This window comes from Lithobates pipiens, unplaced genomic scaffold, assembly GCF_037356315.1.
Source record: "Lithobates pipiens isolate NorthernLeopardFrog02 unplaced genomic scaffold, aLitPip1_a1.2 Scaffold_1, whole genome shotgun sequence".
NCBI classification, from domain to species: domain Eukaryota; kingdom Metazoa; phylum Chordata; class Amphibia; order Anura; family Ranidae; genus Lithobates; species Lithobates pipiens.
This window is the reverse complement of record NW_027507685.1, coordinates 14,745,001-14,759,871: the sequence shown is the minus strand read 5'-3', so window position 1 is coordinate 14,759,871 and position 14,871 is coordinate 14,745,001. Positions and strand designations below refer to the sequence as shown.

Sequence of the window (14,871 nt, the reverse complement as noted above, 5' to 3'; positions counted from 1 at the left end):
TCCCTTCAATACCAGCTGATCAGGGGGGGGACATAACTAGCAGAGATTTCAAACCTTTCCCATCACTTCTCCCAACAAGCCCCAGCCAGCAGGTGTCCAAAGACATTTTCCAACCCAAAAAAAAAAAAAAAAGGCATCCACAAAGGGAGACTAATTTATATCTGTGGGCAGCTAGAATTCATGTACACAATTTCCCCAGCCAGGGCCTGGTTTGGTAAAGGCTGTAATGGGAATAAGATGAAAGGGAGAGTTGTTTTCCCACACTTGCGCCATCTATATGTTGACCATCAGACATATCTGAACCTATGGCTTTTGTTTGGTAGAATCTGGCCTGGCCCATATCCTACTCTCCAGTATTTGATGCCGATTTGCAGCACCCATAAGGTGAGAGGCCCACTCAGCAATCTTCACCAGCTCACAATCATTCACTGCAAAGCACAGCAGGACTGAAGACACATCAATGTCCCCAAACCTCGACAATGACCATGCACACTGTCCCTGGTGTCATACACGTATAGATCTTTCGCCAAGCACAACACTGACAGAAGAATCCCACCTGCTGGGCCATTGTGTTCTCACAGCTGGCACAATGGCCTGTCACAATCCCCAAAAAATGCCTCCCTCTAAATAGATGTTCAGTCACCAATTTACCAGCCGGCCCCTTCATCAGAAGTTGATGGAACAATCTAGTTTTGTTGAATGAAGCGCTGCCCACAGGACCACACTGCTGCATTTACTCCTCAGCACAGCGTATTCCCAGGGAGTTTGAAGTGGTATTCTTTATCAGGCCTTTTTCAGCCATATTACAGGTGTATTTTACAGGTATTTAGCTTCAGGAGTTTGTTTCCTGGGCTGGGCAAAAAAAAAAAAAAACGTTCTATAGCAGGAAAAAGAAATATTTAGGTGTGAAAACACATGCTGTGCCAGAAGTGCTATTCACAGATCCTCCCATTGAAGTCTATAGAATGGTAGGGCTGAGAGCAAAGGGGACCGGGCCGAGTGCGGCCAGGGACACCCGGGCCAAGTGCGGCCAGGGACAACCGGGCCAAGTGCGGCCAGGGACAACCGGGCCAAGTGCGGCCAGGGACACCCGGGCCAAGTGCGGCCAGGGACACCCGGGCCAAGTGCGGCCAGGGACACCCGGGCCAAGTGCGGCCAGGGACACCCGGGCCAAGTGCGGCCAGGGACACCCGGGCCAAGTGCGGCCAGGGACACCCGGGCCAAGTGCGGCCAGGGACACCCGGGCCAAGTGCGGCCAGGGACACCCGGGCCAAGTGCGGCCAGGGACAACCAGGCAGAGAGGAAGATTAATTAAAAGGAAAATATATTGTGCATGTCAAGTGTATTTGCTCTAGATCTGACGGGAACCTCTACTGATGTCTATCATCCAATCACCTACAAGCAAAACAAATGGTAGTTATTTTACTTGCACGTTATTGGGTATTCTTTGCTAAGTGAAGCTTTACCTCATTTACTAAGCTCAGGAGGAAGTGCACTTGCAGTACACGGTATATTTGCCTTTAGTAAATCAACCCCTTAGAGTGACCAGGGACAACCAGACTTATGCCCTGTACACACAGTCGGAAATTCAGACGGAAAAGGTCTAATCAGATTATATTGCCGGAAAATCCGATCATGTGTGGGCTCTATCAGACTTTTTCACTCTGAATTTCCAACGGGAAAAAATTTGAGAGCAGGATCTAAAATTTTCCAACAAAAAAATCCGATCAGACTTTTTCCAATCGTTTGTAGAGCATTCCGACGGACAAAGTGCCACGCATGCTCAGATCAAATTACGAGACAAAAGCTATTGGCCTCTACGTAGTCCCGTCATACGTCACCTCATTCCAAACGTGTGAATGCAACTCCAGTTTCGGAAAAAATCCAACAGATTTTGTAGTCAGAATGTCAAACCGTGTGTACAGGGGATACGTGTGAATGGGACATACAAGGGAGAGCAGCCGCACTTAACTCATAAAATCTGGGCTCTGGTACACCTGCTACTATACAGCGGCAGTATGATCACACAGCGGAGTGCACTGAACAGCAGCAGTATGATTACACGGGGGGGGATGGGGGTCTCCTCCAGGCTGTGTAGTGAGTATGTCCCCCTGTCAGTCCTCATAGGGCACACTATACAGCAGTATTGGGAAGGGGAGGTGATGTCTGTCAGTCCCCATAGAGCACACTATATAGAAGTAATGGAAAAGGGGGAGGGGGTCTGTCCCCGTCAGTCCCCATGGAGCACACTATATAGGAGGTAATTGGGAAGGGGGTCTGTCCCCTGTTAGTCGCAGGGGTGGGCTGGGCCAGGGGGCAGGGTGGCAATTTCCCACCCGGCCGCCCCAAATTATATGCAAAGCGGCCAGCGTCCACCCGCTGGCGATTTTTTATTTTTTTTTGGACCAGGGGCACAATCGGCAACAGGGTGTTCTATCAGAAAACCACTACACTGACATTCTGGGAGCCGTAGTCCATGCGAGCACCCTGTGATTGGCCAAACAGGGTCATGTGCAGACAGCCAACATGGGCACCTGCGATTGGCTCGGCAGAGCTTGCCACGTGTGGAGGTGGGCTGGTGTGGTATTGGTAAGGGGGGGGTGGGGGAATAGTCTATTCCCATAGAGCATACTATATAGAGAGATAGAGGTATAGGTTAAGGGGGGGGGGGGGCATGTCTCCCTGTCAGTTCCCATATAGCACACTATATAGGAGGTAATGGAAAAGGGGAGGGGGCCTGTCCCATCAGTATCCATAGAGCACACTATATAGAAGTAATGTAAAAGGGGGGGTGGTCTGTCCCCTGTCAGTTCCCATATAGCACACTATATAGTGGGGGGGGGGGGGGGATCTTGGACCTCCGAGTTCAGTTACTCATTCCCACTTCTGGCTCAGTCGCCGGATGCTTTTACTGATTAATATATTTATATATAAACAGTAAAAGCATCCAATACCATATATATGGTATTGGGAGGGGGAAGTCTGTTCTCCTGTCAGTCCCCATAGAGCACACTATATAGGAAGTATTGGAAAGGGGGGGGGGGGGGTCTGTCCTCGTCAATCCCCATAGAGCACAATATATATATGAGGCATATGGGGAGGGGAGGGGGTGGTCTGTCCCCTGTCAGTCCCCATACAGCACACTATATAGAAGATATTGGGAGGGGGAGGGGGGTCTGTCCCCTGTCAGTCCCCAGTCAGTCCCCATACAGCACACTATATAGAAGATATTGGTAGGGGGGGGGGGGGGGAGTCTGTCCCCTGTCAGTCCCCATACAGCACACTATATAGAAGGTATTGGGAGGGTCTGTCCCCTGTCAGTCCCCATAGAGCACAATATATAAGGCATGGGGAGGGGGGTCTGTCCCCTGTCAGTCCCCATACAGCACACTATATAGAAGGTATTGGTAGGGGGGGGGGGAGTCTGTCCCCTGCCAGTCCCCATACAGCACACTATATAGAAGGTATTGGGAGGGGGTCTGTCCCCCTGTCAGTCCCCATACAGCACACTATATAGAAGGTATTGGGAGGGGGTTTGTCCCCTGTCAGTCCCCATACAGCACACTATATAGGAGGTATTGGGAGGGGGGTTTGTCCCCTGTCAGTCCCCATACAGCACACTATATAGAAGATATTGGGAGGGGGAGGGGGGTCTGTCCCCTGTCAGTCCCCATACAGCGCACTATATAGAAGGTATTGGGAGGGGGTTTGTCCCCTGTCAGTCCCCATACAGCACACTATATAGGAGGTATTGGGAGGGGGGTTTGTCCCCTGTCAGTCCCCATACAGCACACTATATAGAAGATATTGGGAGGGGGAGGGGGGTCTGTCCCCTGTCAGTCCCCATACAGCGCACTATATAGAAGATATTGGGGGGGGGGGGGGGGATCTGTCCCGTCAGTCCCCATACAGCACACTATATAGAAGGTATTGGGAGGGGGTTTGTCCCCTGTCAGTCCCCATACAGCACACTATATAGAAGGTATTGGGAGGGGGGTCTGTCCCCTGTCAGTCCCCATACAGCACACTATATAGAAGGTATTGGGAGGGGGAGGGGAGTCTGTCCCCTGTCAGTCCCCATACAGCACACTATATAGAAGGTATTGGGAGGGGGAGGGGAGTCTGTCCCCTGTCAGTCCCCATACAGCACACTATATAGAAGGTATTGGGAGGGGGGTTTGTCCCCTGTCAGTCCCCATAGATCACACTATATAGAAGGTATTGGGAGGGGAGTCTGTCCCCTGTCAGTCCCCATACAGCACACTATATAGAAGGTATTGGGAGGGGGGAGGGGTGACACTCACAGTCCAGGTGCTTCTTCTTGGGTCCCATCAGCTCATGGGTGGTCGCCTTACACACAGCCTTGGCCAGGGCCGATCCGGTAACACTGTGCTGGGCCGCCGTGATCCGGTCTGTGATGGACTGTCCGGACATCTTCCCCCGCCGGGCCTACACACTCTCTCTCGGCTGTCACTGTATGCCGGCTTCCTTCCCTCACCCTGTGCCGGGTCTCCGTGTTCCCTGGAAGAGCTGTGCCTTGTAATATGACCCGGCCAGGGAGAAGAGTCACCTCGTCCTATCTCCGGCTCCTCTCCTCTCTCTTCCTCCCCTTCTACCTCCTTTCCGGCTCCTCTCCCCTCTTCTCCCTTTACCTCACACTTCACTTCGAAGACAAAATGGCGGCGCCGTGTCACGTGACCGCTGTCCGCACAGCGCCGGCTGTTGTTAAGGTGACAGTGCCGCTCGGTGCCAGGCCCGGGATGGGGAGAGGAGAGGAGCTGGATGCCGGCCGGGGGAGGGTGACGTCTCCCGTATTACACAAGACTCATTAATGGAAGTGTCCGGGAATGTGGAGAAGATCTCCAGGTCTGTGCTGTGGTCGGGGAGAACGCTCAGTCATGTATTGGGAACTTCCAATCTCCTCACAGCTCCCTCATTGACCTCCATCTGCAACCGAGTCCTCTGTCCCTCTCCTATAGTTCATTCAAAGGGACAGAACCCCCACCCTCAGTCCCTGGCAATGCCCAGCTGTCCCTAGTTCCCTGTGTCTAGCTGGTAATTATATATCTCCATCCCCCAGGAGCTGCGGGTACTGATGGAGTACTATTCCTCCCACTGATACCAACGATTGGGTACTATTCCTCCCACTGATACCAACGATTGGGTACTATTCCTCCCACTGATACCAACGATTAGGTACTATTCCTCCCACTGATACCAACGATTGGGTACTATTCCTCCCACTGATACCAACGATTGGGTACTATTCCTCCCACTGATACCAACGATTAGGTACTATTCCTCCCACTGATACCAACGATTGGGTACTATTCCTCCCACTGATACCAATGATTGGGTACTATTCCTCCCACTGATACCAATGATGGGGTACTATTCCTCCCACTGATACCAATGATGGGCTACTATTCCTCCCACTTATGCCAATGATGGCGTACTATTCCTCCCACTGATACCAACGATGGGGTACTATTCCTCCCATTGATACCAACAATTGGGTACTTTTCCTCCCACTAATGCCAACGATGGGATACAATTCCTTCCACTAATGCTAATGATGGGGTACTATTCCTCCCACTGATACCAACGATTGGGGTACTATTCCTCCCACTAATGCCAATGATGGGGTACTATTCCTCCCACTGATACCAATAATGGGGTACTATTCCTCCCACTAATGCCAATGATGGGGTACTATTCCTCCCACTGATACCAACGATGGGGTACTATTCCTCCCACTAATGCCAATGATGGGGTACTATTCCTCCCACTGATACCAACGATGGGGTACTATTCCTCCCACTAATGCCAATGATGGGGTACTATTCCGCCCACTGATACCAACAATTGGGTACCATTCCTCCCACTAATGCCAACGATGGGGTACCATTCCTCCCACTAAGGCCAATGATGGGGTACTATTCCTCCCACTAATGCCAATGATGGGGTACTATTCCTCCCACTAATGCCAATGAGGGGGTGCTATTCCTCCCACTAATGCCAATGATGGGGTGCTATTCCTCCCACTGATACCAACAATTGCATATTATTCCTCCCACTGATACTAACATTCGGGTTCTATTCCTCCCATTGATACCAGTGATGGGGCACTATTCCTCCCACTGATACTGACAATGCGGCACTATTACTATTCACTAATACCCATTATGGGTCACAATTCCTCCTTCTGCTGACCACATGTCATTTTTTTACTCCCACTACAGTCTGCCTCCCCCCCCCCCCCCCAAAGCCTGCAGGGCAGTAATCTGGCCTTTTGTTTAAAAAGTTTGGAGACCCCTGGCCTAGGTAATCTGACCGGAAGTGGGAGCGTGCACCTGAAAAAACTAGGTTGTCGCTCCCCCAAAACAAAAAATGTTCCAAATGTCCGGGGGGGCTTAAAGCAGACCCCCTTTTTTAGGTAAAGTACCGCTTTAAAGTGATTGTAAAGTCTTGTTTTTTTTTTGTTTTTTTTTTTTTCTTATTTAAAAATCGCAAACATATCATACTCACCTGCCCTGTGTAATGGCATTGCACAGAGCAGGCTGGCTCCTCCTCTTCTCAGGTACTCTTCGGCTCTCCTGGGCCCTCCCTCCTGACGAGTGTCCCCATAGCAAGCTTGCTATGGGGGCACTCGAGCCCAGCTGCAGCTCCGCGTGTCCATTCAGAGCCCCAGGTATGCCCCGTCCCCTCTCCTCATTGGCTAACTGACTTTGATCGACAGCAGCAGGAGCCAGTAGCGCTCAGCTGTTGTCTTAGCCAATGAGGAGAAGAGTTGCGGGCAGCAGAGTCTCTCCTGCAACATCACTGGATAGAGATGGGCTCGGGTAAGTATTAGGCCGCGTACACACGGGCGGATTGTCTGCCCAACTTAGTCCGCTGAACCGTGTTTCAGCGGACAATCCGCTTGTGTGTGGGCTTCAGCGGACTTTTTCAGCGGACAGTCTGGCGGACTAAGTCTTTCGGAATTTCAGTAATTTTGTCCGTCCAAACTTGGTTTTGTCCGTCCAAACTTGGTTTCAGCGGACAGTCTGCTCGTGTGTAGGCAAGTTGGACGGACTAAGTATGGCGCATGCTCAGAAAGGATTTACACGGCTGAAGGTTGCATTGCAGTGTATTGGACGTCGTTTTTCTAGTCCCGTCGTACGTGCTGTACACGTCATCACGCACGCTTTCAACGGACTGTCTGTTCATCGTGTGTGGTCAAGTCCGTTCATTCAAATGTTGGACGGACTGTCTGTCGGATTGTCTGACGAATTTAGTTGGCCAGACAATCCGCCCGTGTGTACGCGGCCTTAGGGAGGCTGCTACACACAGAAGGGTTTTTATCTTAATGCATAGAATACATTAAGGTAAAAAAAAAAAAAAAACTTTCTTCCTTTACAATCACTTTAAGTACAATAATAAAGGACAATAAAGTAAGCTGGGTATACACTAGTTGAATTCTGTTCAACATTTTCAGTTGTAAGAGCGTTCTAAGAATTTTATTATTTTATGATTATCTAATCATTAGTTGGGTGTTGGAAGGCGCAACATGTTTTTAATAGCAGATAATTCTGGACTGTTGAGATCTAGGTATACCTAAGCCCTCTGGACACGTAGTCTTGGAATGCCAGTAGAGCAGGATTACCTAGTAGGGTGTGTATAACAGAAGAGTGCATAGGATTCTTTATCTGGAAGAGGATTCACGCATACCCCCCTGGCTTTGGAATATGAGAATAATAGAGCATGGTCTCAGTCCTGATGGTGATGTAGAGCCTAAAGTGTCTAATTGCTCTGCCTTCAACATCGAAAGGGTCAGCTGTTGCTGGAATGCTAACCTCGTCCAAGGCATTTGCCAGCAGTGCCACAGTGCCATCTGCTGGAGGATATTCAGGACGGCGCCATACTTCCTGGAGGTTATCAAAGACAGCCCTCATAGTTTACAGAGTGTCGCTTATTGGGCAGAGGGTGTCCCTGTGGGTGCGTTTGTGAGGGCCAGTGATGAACGCCCTCTCTTTTTCCCTAAAGCCCAGCCAAGGTACAGGACTATGAGGATGACTAATGCCGCGTACACACGACCGGACTTTTCAACATCAAAGGTCCGACGGAACGATTCCGGCAGACCATTCGATCGTGTGTGGGCTGCAGCGGACTTTTGATTTGCAAAAGTCTGACAGACTTTAGAAATGGAACATGTTTCAAATTTTTCCGCCGGACCCAGTTCCTAGCGAGAAATCCGCTCGTGTGTATGCTAGTCCGACGGACAAAAAACCGACGCGAGGGCAGCTATTGGCTACTGGCTATGAACTTCCTTATTCTAGTCCGGTCGTACGTCATCACGTTCGAATCCGTCGGACTTTGGTGTGATTGTGTGTGGCCAAGTCCGTTCATTTGGAAAGTCCATCAGAACTCCGTCGAAAGTCTGTCGGACCTAGTCCCTCGAAAAGTCTGGTCGTGTGTACGCGGCATAACATAATGTATCGCCTCTGCTCTTTTATTTCTTTATCTATTCTGTAATCTTCTTTCAGCTTTTAATGTTAGGGGTTTCCTTTCTTTGTAAAAAAATAAATAAATAAAAGCTTTGCTTCTGTGAGCAGTATGTCTATTATTATAGATATTATTATTCCTAATATCACCATCGCTACACATGATCGGAGCATTTTGTCTGAAAATTTTACCGGCAAGTTGTAAAAGTTGGTCCGTCGGATATTCCGACGGAAACAGTCCGATGGAGACCACACATAGTCGGAAAATATCCGACAAAACGGTCCAATAGGACACATTCCGTCCGAATCTCCCACCGTCTGTACAAGGGCTAAGGGTGCTAGGGAGGCGGTGGAATCCTTATGGGTAGAGCTCCAAAGGGATGAAGCTAAGCGGAAAATAATACTGGGAGTATGCTATAGCCCTCCTAACCTGAGGGAGGAAGGGGAGACTGATCTGCTATCACAATTTGGATTAGCAGCAAGGATGGGAAGTGTTATAATGGAGCATATTAATTATCCAGACATAGACTGGGCAGAGGGAACCGCGCATTCATCTAAGGCTCGCCAGTTCCTAAATGTCTTGCAGGGCAATTTTATGGGTCAGATGGTAGACGCACCAACTAGAAATAAAGCATTACTGGATTTACTGATTACCAACAATACAGACCTGATCATGGATGGCAATTTAGGAAACAGCGACCACAAGTCAATTGCTTCTGGATAAATCACACAAATAGGAAACATAAGGGGAATACAAAGACACTAAATTTCAAAAGAGCCAAGTTCCCTAAACTACGAACCTTACTGGAAGGCATAAATTGGGATAAAATCTTAGGAAGAAAGAACACGGAGGAGAGATGAGTTTGCTTTAAGAGCATATTAAATAAGGGCATTAGCTTCCTATAAATCCCTTCGGTTAGCCATTCATAGAGGCCTAAAGTGTGAACTCCCCCTCACCAAATCTATGAAAGCTACGATAAAAGCATGGGAGGAAGCGGTGAAATTGGCCTGCCCTAGTTTTCGGGGAATTTCCCCATCATCCCCCTATAGATGAACCCGAAATTGAAACATTTCTACACCCTAGAGGACATAATAGGATGGGTGAGCAACGGAGTTAAGCTACTTAAAGATATCACACGGCATGGTGAACTCTTGACGTTTAATGACCTTAAGGCCAGACATGACCCCCCAAACTCTCAATATTCCCGATACTTACAACTAAGGCACGCCTTTCAGGTGCAATTTAAGGAGGCGATAGTTGAATCCTTCCCCTCTAGCTTAGAGGACACATTAACGACAGGAATTATCAAAGACTATCAGGGAATTATTAGACCAGACTGTGTGGACTGCACAGAGGAAACCCAAAACACATGTAGGTAAAATAACAAAAGTGTTTATTATAATTGACAAGAAAGTGAAAACAAACAGTGCACTACCAACCACAAACAACAAGTAATATATACAATAAATGGGAAATACCAGAGTCATCAACAAAAGCCAGGCCGAGGTCATACACCGGGGAATCAGTAGATGGGTAAGGAAGGGGAACCAGCAGGAGAGGGAGAGGACGGATGGATGAGCTGCAGAGCAGGGATCTTAGGTAACAGGAGACAAGAGGGACAGGTCCAGGATGGGCTCAGGATCAGGAGTCAGGTAGATACAGGCTCAAGGTCCAAGTTCAGGGCACATGGAGAGAGCAATACCAAGGCAAGCATGTGAGAGCTTGCTGGGTATTTATAAGACTACCAATGATTAACCTCACGTAACAGCTGAGCGCAGAAGGTGCTGTCTGCTCCACACTGCCGGAGTACACTCGCTGGTGGGTACCAGTACTACAGCCCAAGGATCCAATAGTGCCACCAGGAGGTAGGTCCTCTTATTACAGGCCCTGGGTGTTAGAAGACACCTGCTGGTGGACACTGGTACTGCAATCCAAGAGACCAACAGCGCCACCAACGGGTGGACCCTTTCATGACAAAGACGTTATCAGTGACATATAAAGATTTGTTCAAAACCAGCCCCAAAGCACTCATTAAATGTAGACAACAATGGGAAGCTGAGGTACCTGGAATACAGGGTGAGGGACTGTATGTGGGAAAAACCCTTTCAGCATCTAGTAGCAGCACGAGATAGGCTCATTCAGTTTAAATGTTTAAACAAGATATATTATACTCCAGCCAGACTGGCTTCCATATATCCAACTGTTTCACCAGAGTGCTGGCGATGCTCTGCCGCTTCAGCGGACGCTAACCATGTGTTCTGGAGTTGTCCCCAAATCCGACAATTTTGGTCATATAAAAGAGACTGTGTACAAATGGCATGTCTTGGGTAAAGTCAGCTCAGACGCTGCAAGCAGCAGGTAAAGACATGGAGGAGGTCATCAGGGTTTTGGCACAAGCCACAGTGACCCAGCAGCAAGCTTCAGCAGACGCAAACCGTCACCATGAGGAAGTGATGGCTCAGCAGCAGCAGGCCACAGCTGCACAGCAGAAAGCACACGGTTGCTAGCCGCCCAGTTTACTGCTCAGCAGGAGTCCACTCAAGCACAGATGGCTGTCTTGCAGGAGGCAGTACAGCGGCTGGCTCAGGGATGAGAACAAGCGGCTGTCGTCGCTGGAAACCAGGTATCTGTGAGGGCCAGCCATTTCTTACAAAAACTGACACCCAGTGATGATGTAGAGGCCTTTCTCGCCACCTTTGAGAGGATAGCAGAGTGAGAGGGGTGGCCCCGTGACCAATGGGCCGGCATTATCTCCCCTTTCCTCACCGGTGACCCGCAAAAGGCCTATTTTGACCTCCCAACGGAACACATCAGCGACTATGAGCGTCTGAAGGCAGAGATCCTGGCCCGCCTAGGAGTGAACACAGCTGTCCGGGCTCAGAGGATGCATCACTGGCGGTACAAATCTGACCGACCACCCAGGTCCCAAATGCATGAACTGGTACAGCTGGTTAAAAAATGGCTGCCGCCAGAAAAACTGTCAGGCCCACAGATGGTGGAATGAGTAGTGATGGACTGGTACCTGCGGTCCCTGCCAGATGACCTACAGCGCTGGGTAAGCCATGGAGACCCTGCAACCGCTGACCAGCTGGTTGAGTTGGTTGAAAGGTACACCGCGGTGGAGGACCTGCTTGGGCCTGCCAAGCGTCGAGAACCCACACCAAGGGCAACCAGACCAGCCAGACGTTGGAACCCGCAAAACTGCATCATCTGCTGCAGAACCTCGAAGGTTGGTTCCTGTCCCAAGAATGGGAGACCTACAGTGTTGGCGAAGTCGGTCCTGGGGACATACCCGGGCGCAATGCCCACTTCAGGAGGAGCCTGTGGATTGTGGGAGTGGTCGGAGAAGCTCCTTCTATGTGCAAAGAGTCTGTGCCACTCATCTGGATCTGATTGCAGGCGGTTCGAGTGTGAAGTGTGAGTGAACTACCTTCCTGCCAGGGGGTTACTGGACTCCGGTAGCATGGTAACACTTGTACATGCCAGGGTGATTGGGAGACTTGGTCCTGTAAGAAAAACCCTACGTGTAGTGTGCATCCATGGGGACACCAAGGAATACCCCTTGGTTTCGGTGACTGTGTCCTATGGCCATACCTCAGTGACACAAGAGGTTGGGGTAGTGAGAAGCTTAATACGTGACATTTATAGTGGGATGGGACTGTCCACTATTTTTTTGAACTGTGGAACCAGGTACAGATGGGGTGGCAAGGACAGCCAGGAGAACTGGGGACACTGGGCCTGGAAGAGACAGAGTCTGAGGGACCTGGGCCTGAAACCCCCACAACACACCCCACTGATACATAGATACCGGTTACTGATAATGATAATGCAGAGAATGTTCAGTTGAAGGATGATGTTTCTGTTTCAGGTCTCAAAACCGAGTTAGAGTTAACCTGGGGGGGGGACAGTCTTCCCGTTACAGGTTATGCTGGGGGAGGATGACGAGGAGCTCTCCCCATTGCAGTTTCCGGTTGAGGAGGATGAAGAGGAAACATATTCAAGGCCAGTGCAGCCAGACCCGGATGTACCCAGGGGTGCGTTTGGCACCCCCCAGTTGCAGGATCCTACCTTGGTCAATGCTCGAGAGCAGGTTTCTGTTGTGGATGGGGTCTCACAAATGCCAGGGGCAGATCAGAGGTTTCCTCATTTTGCGTTGAAGGGGGACTTGCTTTATCGAGTGGCTGAAAGCCGTGGGGAACCTATAGAGCAGTTGCTGGTTCCCCAACCATATAGGCGGATGCTACTTGATCTAGCCCACAACGACGCACTGGGTGGACACTTGGGGGGCAGAGAAAACAGAGGCAAGGATAACCGACCAGTTTTACTGGCCAGGGGTGAAGGCTGACGTTAAAAGATATTGTGCATCTTGTCCCATTTACCAGTTAACTGCCCCAGTGCCCCACTATAGAAGCCCGCTGGTACCCTTGCCAATTATTGAGGTTCCATTCGAGCAGATCACTATGGATCTCGTGGGACCCCTGGTAAAGTCGGCAAGGGGGCACCAATATATATTAGTCATCCTAGACTACACAACCAAATATCCAGAAGCAGTTCCTTTGAAGAAAACTTCCTCTAAGGCCATTGCCCGGGAATTATTTCAAATGTTTTCACGAAAGATATACTAACGGACCAGGGCACCCCTTTTATGTCAAAGGTGATGGCGGCCTTGTGCAAACTGTTTCAGATTAAACAGTTGCGGACGTCCGTCTATCATCCGCAGACCGATGGCCTAGTTGAGAGGTTTAACTAACGTCCATGCTAAAGAATGGTCCAGGAAGACGGGAAGGATTGGGATATGTTACTCCCTGCCCTCTTGTTTGCCATCCGGGAGGTTCCACAAGCGCCCACGGGCTTCTCTGCATTTGAGCTAGTGTATGGGCGAAGGCCCCGGGGGATGCTTCTTCTGGTAAAGGAAACGTGGGAACGTGAGTTCTCACCGCACAAAACCGTGGTAGAGCATATCCCTCAAATGTGAGAGAGGGTGGCTAAGATGATGCTGCTGGTGAGGGAGCACATGCAGAAGGCTCAGGATGCCCAAAGAAGGGTGTATAACCGATCAGTGAAAGTCAGACAGTTTCAAATAGGAGACCGGGTGGCTGTCCTAATACCCACAGTGGAGCGCAAGTTCTTGGCCAAGTGGCAAGGTCCGTTTGAGGTAGTAGAAAAAGTGGGGGAGGTAAACTACAAGGTACACCAGCCAGGGAAAAGAAAACCATACCAGATCTATCACGTAAATTTGTTGAAACCCTGGAGAGACAGAGAACAGGTATCCGCGGTGGTAGCGGTACAGTCAGAAGACCATGCAGGGATCGCCCTGGTGCAGGTGGCTGCTACCTTAACTATGCCCCAAACCCAGCAAGCAAAAGAGTTCCTTCAAAGAAATAGGGACATGTTTTCAGGGTTTCCGCGTCTCACCAATGTCATTGAGCATAACATTGTAACTGAACCCAATGTAAAAATTTGTTTAAAGCCTTACCATATGCCAGAAGCTCATTGAATGGCAGTGTCTGAAGAGGTCAAAAGAATGCTCGAGCTTGATGTTATTCAGGAGTCGCAGAGCGAGTGGTCGAGTCCAATCGTGTTGATACCCAAACCCAACGGCACTCTCCGCTTCTGCAACGACTTTAGAAAACTTAATGAAATCTCCAAGTTTGATGCTTATCCCATGCCATGGGTAGATGAGCTAATTGAGAGGTTGGGTCCTGTCAGGTATATTACCACGCTGGACCTCACGAAAGGGTACTGGCAGATTCCCCTGACCAAGGAAGCTAGGGAGAAAATGACCTTCTCTTCCTGGAAGGCCACTTCCAATACAAAAGAATGCCATTTGGTTTACACTCTGCCCCCGCTACGTTCCAAAGGGCCATGGACAAAACTTTGCGTCCACATCAATGGTACGCTTCTGTTTATTTGGATGACATAGTCATCTTCAGCACTGATTTGGCATCCCATCTTCCCCGAGTTCAGGCAGTCGTAGACTCCTTGAGAAAAGCAGGATTCGCCATCAATCCGGAAAAATGTGCAATTGGGGTGGAGGAGGCCAAGTACCTAGGGTACATTGTGGGTAGAGAGCTGGTGAAGCCCCAAATGAGTAAAGTAAAAGCCATACAGGGCTGGCCCCGTCCCCTAACCAAAAAGCAGGTCAGAGCGTTTTTGGGCATAGTTGGCTACTACCTGAGGTTTATCCCCAACTTTGCCACCATTGCTGCACCACTGACTGACCTGACCAAAGGCAGAAAGTCTGTGATGGTAAAGTGGAATGAATGTTGATAAAGCTTTTCAGAAGCTTAAGACGGCATTGTGCCAGAATCCGGTACTCGTTGCTCCGGACTTTACTAAGGCTTTTGTAGTACAGACAGATGCTTCAAATGAAGGGTTAGGAGCAGT

General features: G+C 49.7%; 1 protein-coding gene across 4 annotated transcripts in view; it reads right to left on the bottom strand.

Annotated features, from left to right (window-relative positions):
- The window catches only part of LOC143977373 (phosphatidylinositol-binding clathrin assembly protein-like), a 114,484-nt gene extending 109,792 nt beyond the window's left edge, over positions 1-4,692 (bottom strand). For 2 of the 4 annotated variants that reach the window (XM_077478774.1, XM_077478800.1), the window contains exon 1: positions 4,305-4,690. In XM_077478774.1, the coding sequence (XP_077334900.1) occupies positions 4,305-4,434 (130 nt within the window). In that variant the 5' untranslated portion in view covers positions 4,435-4,690. Of the gene's footprint in view, positions 1-4,304 lie in introns of all 4 variants that reach the window. The other 2 variants (XM_077478791.1, XM_077478783.1) reach the window with 2 other exon arrangements.
- Between the last annotated feature and the right edge of the window lie 10,179 nt (positions 4,693-14,871).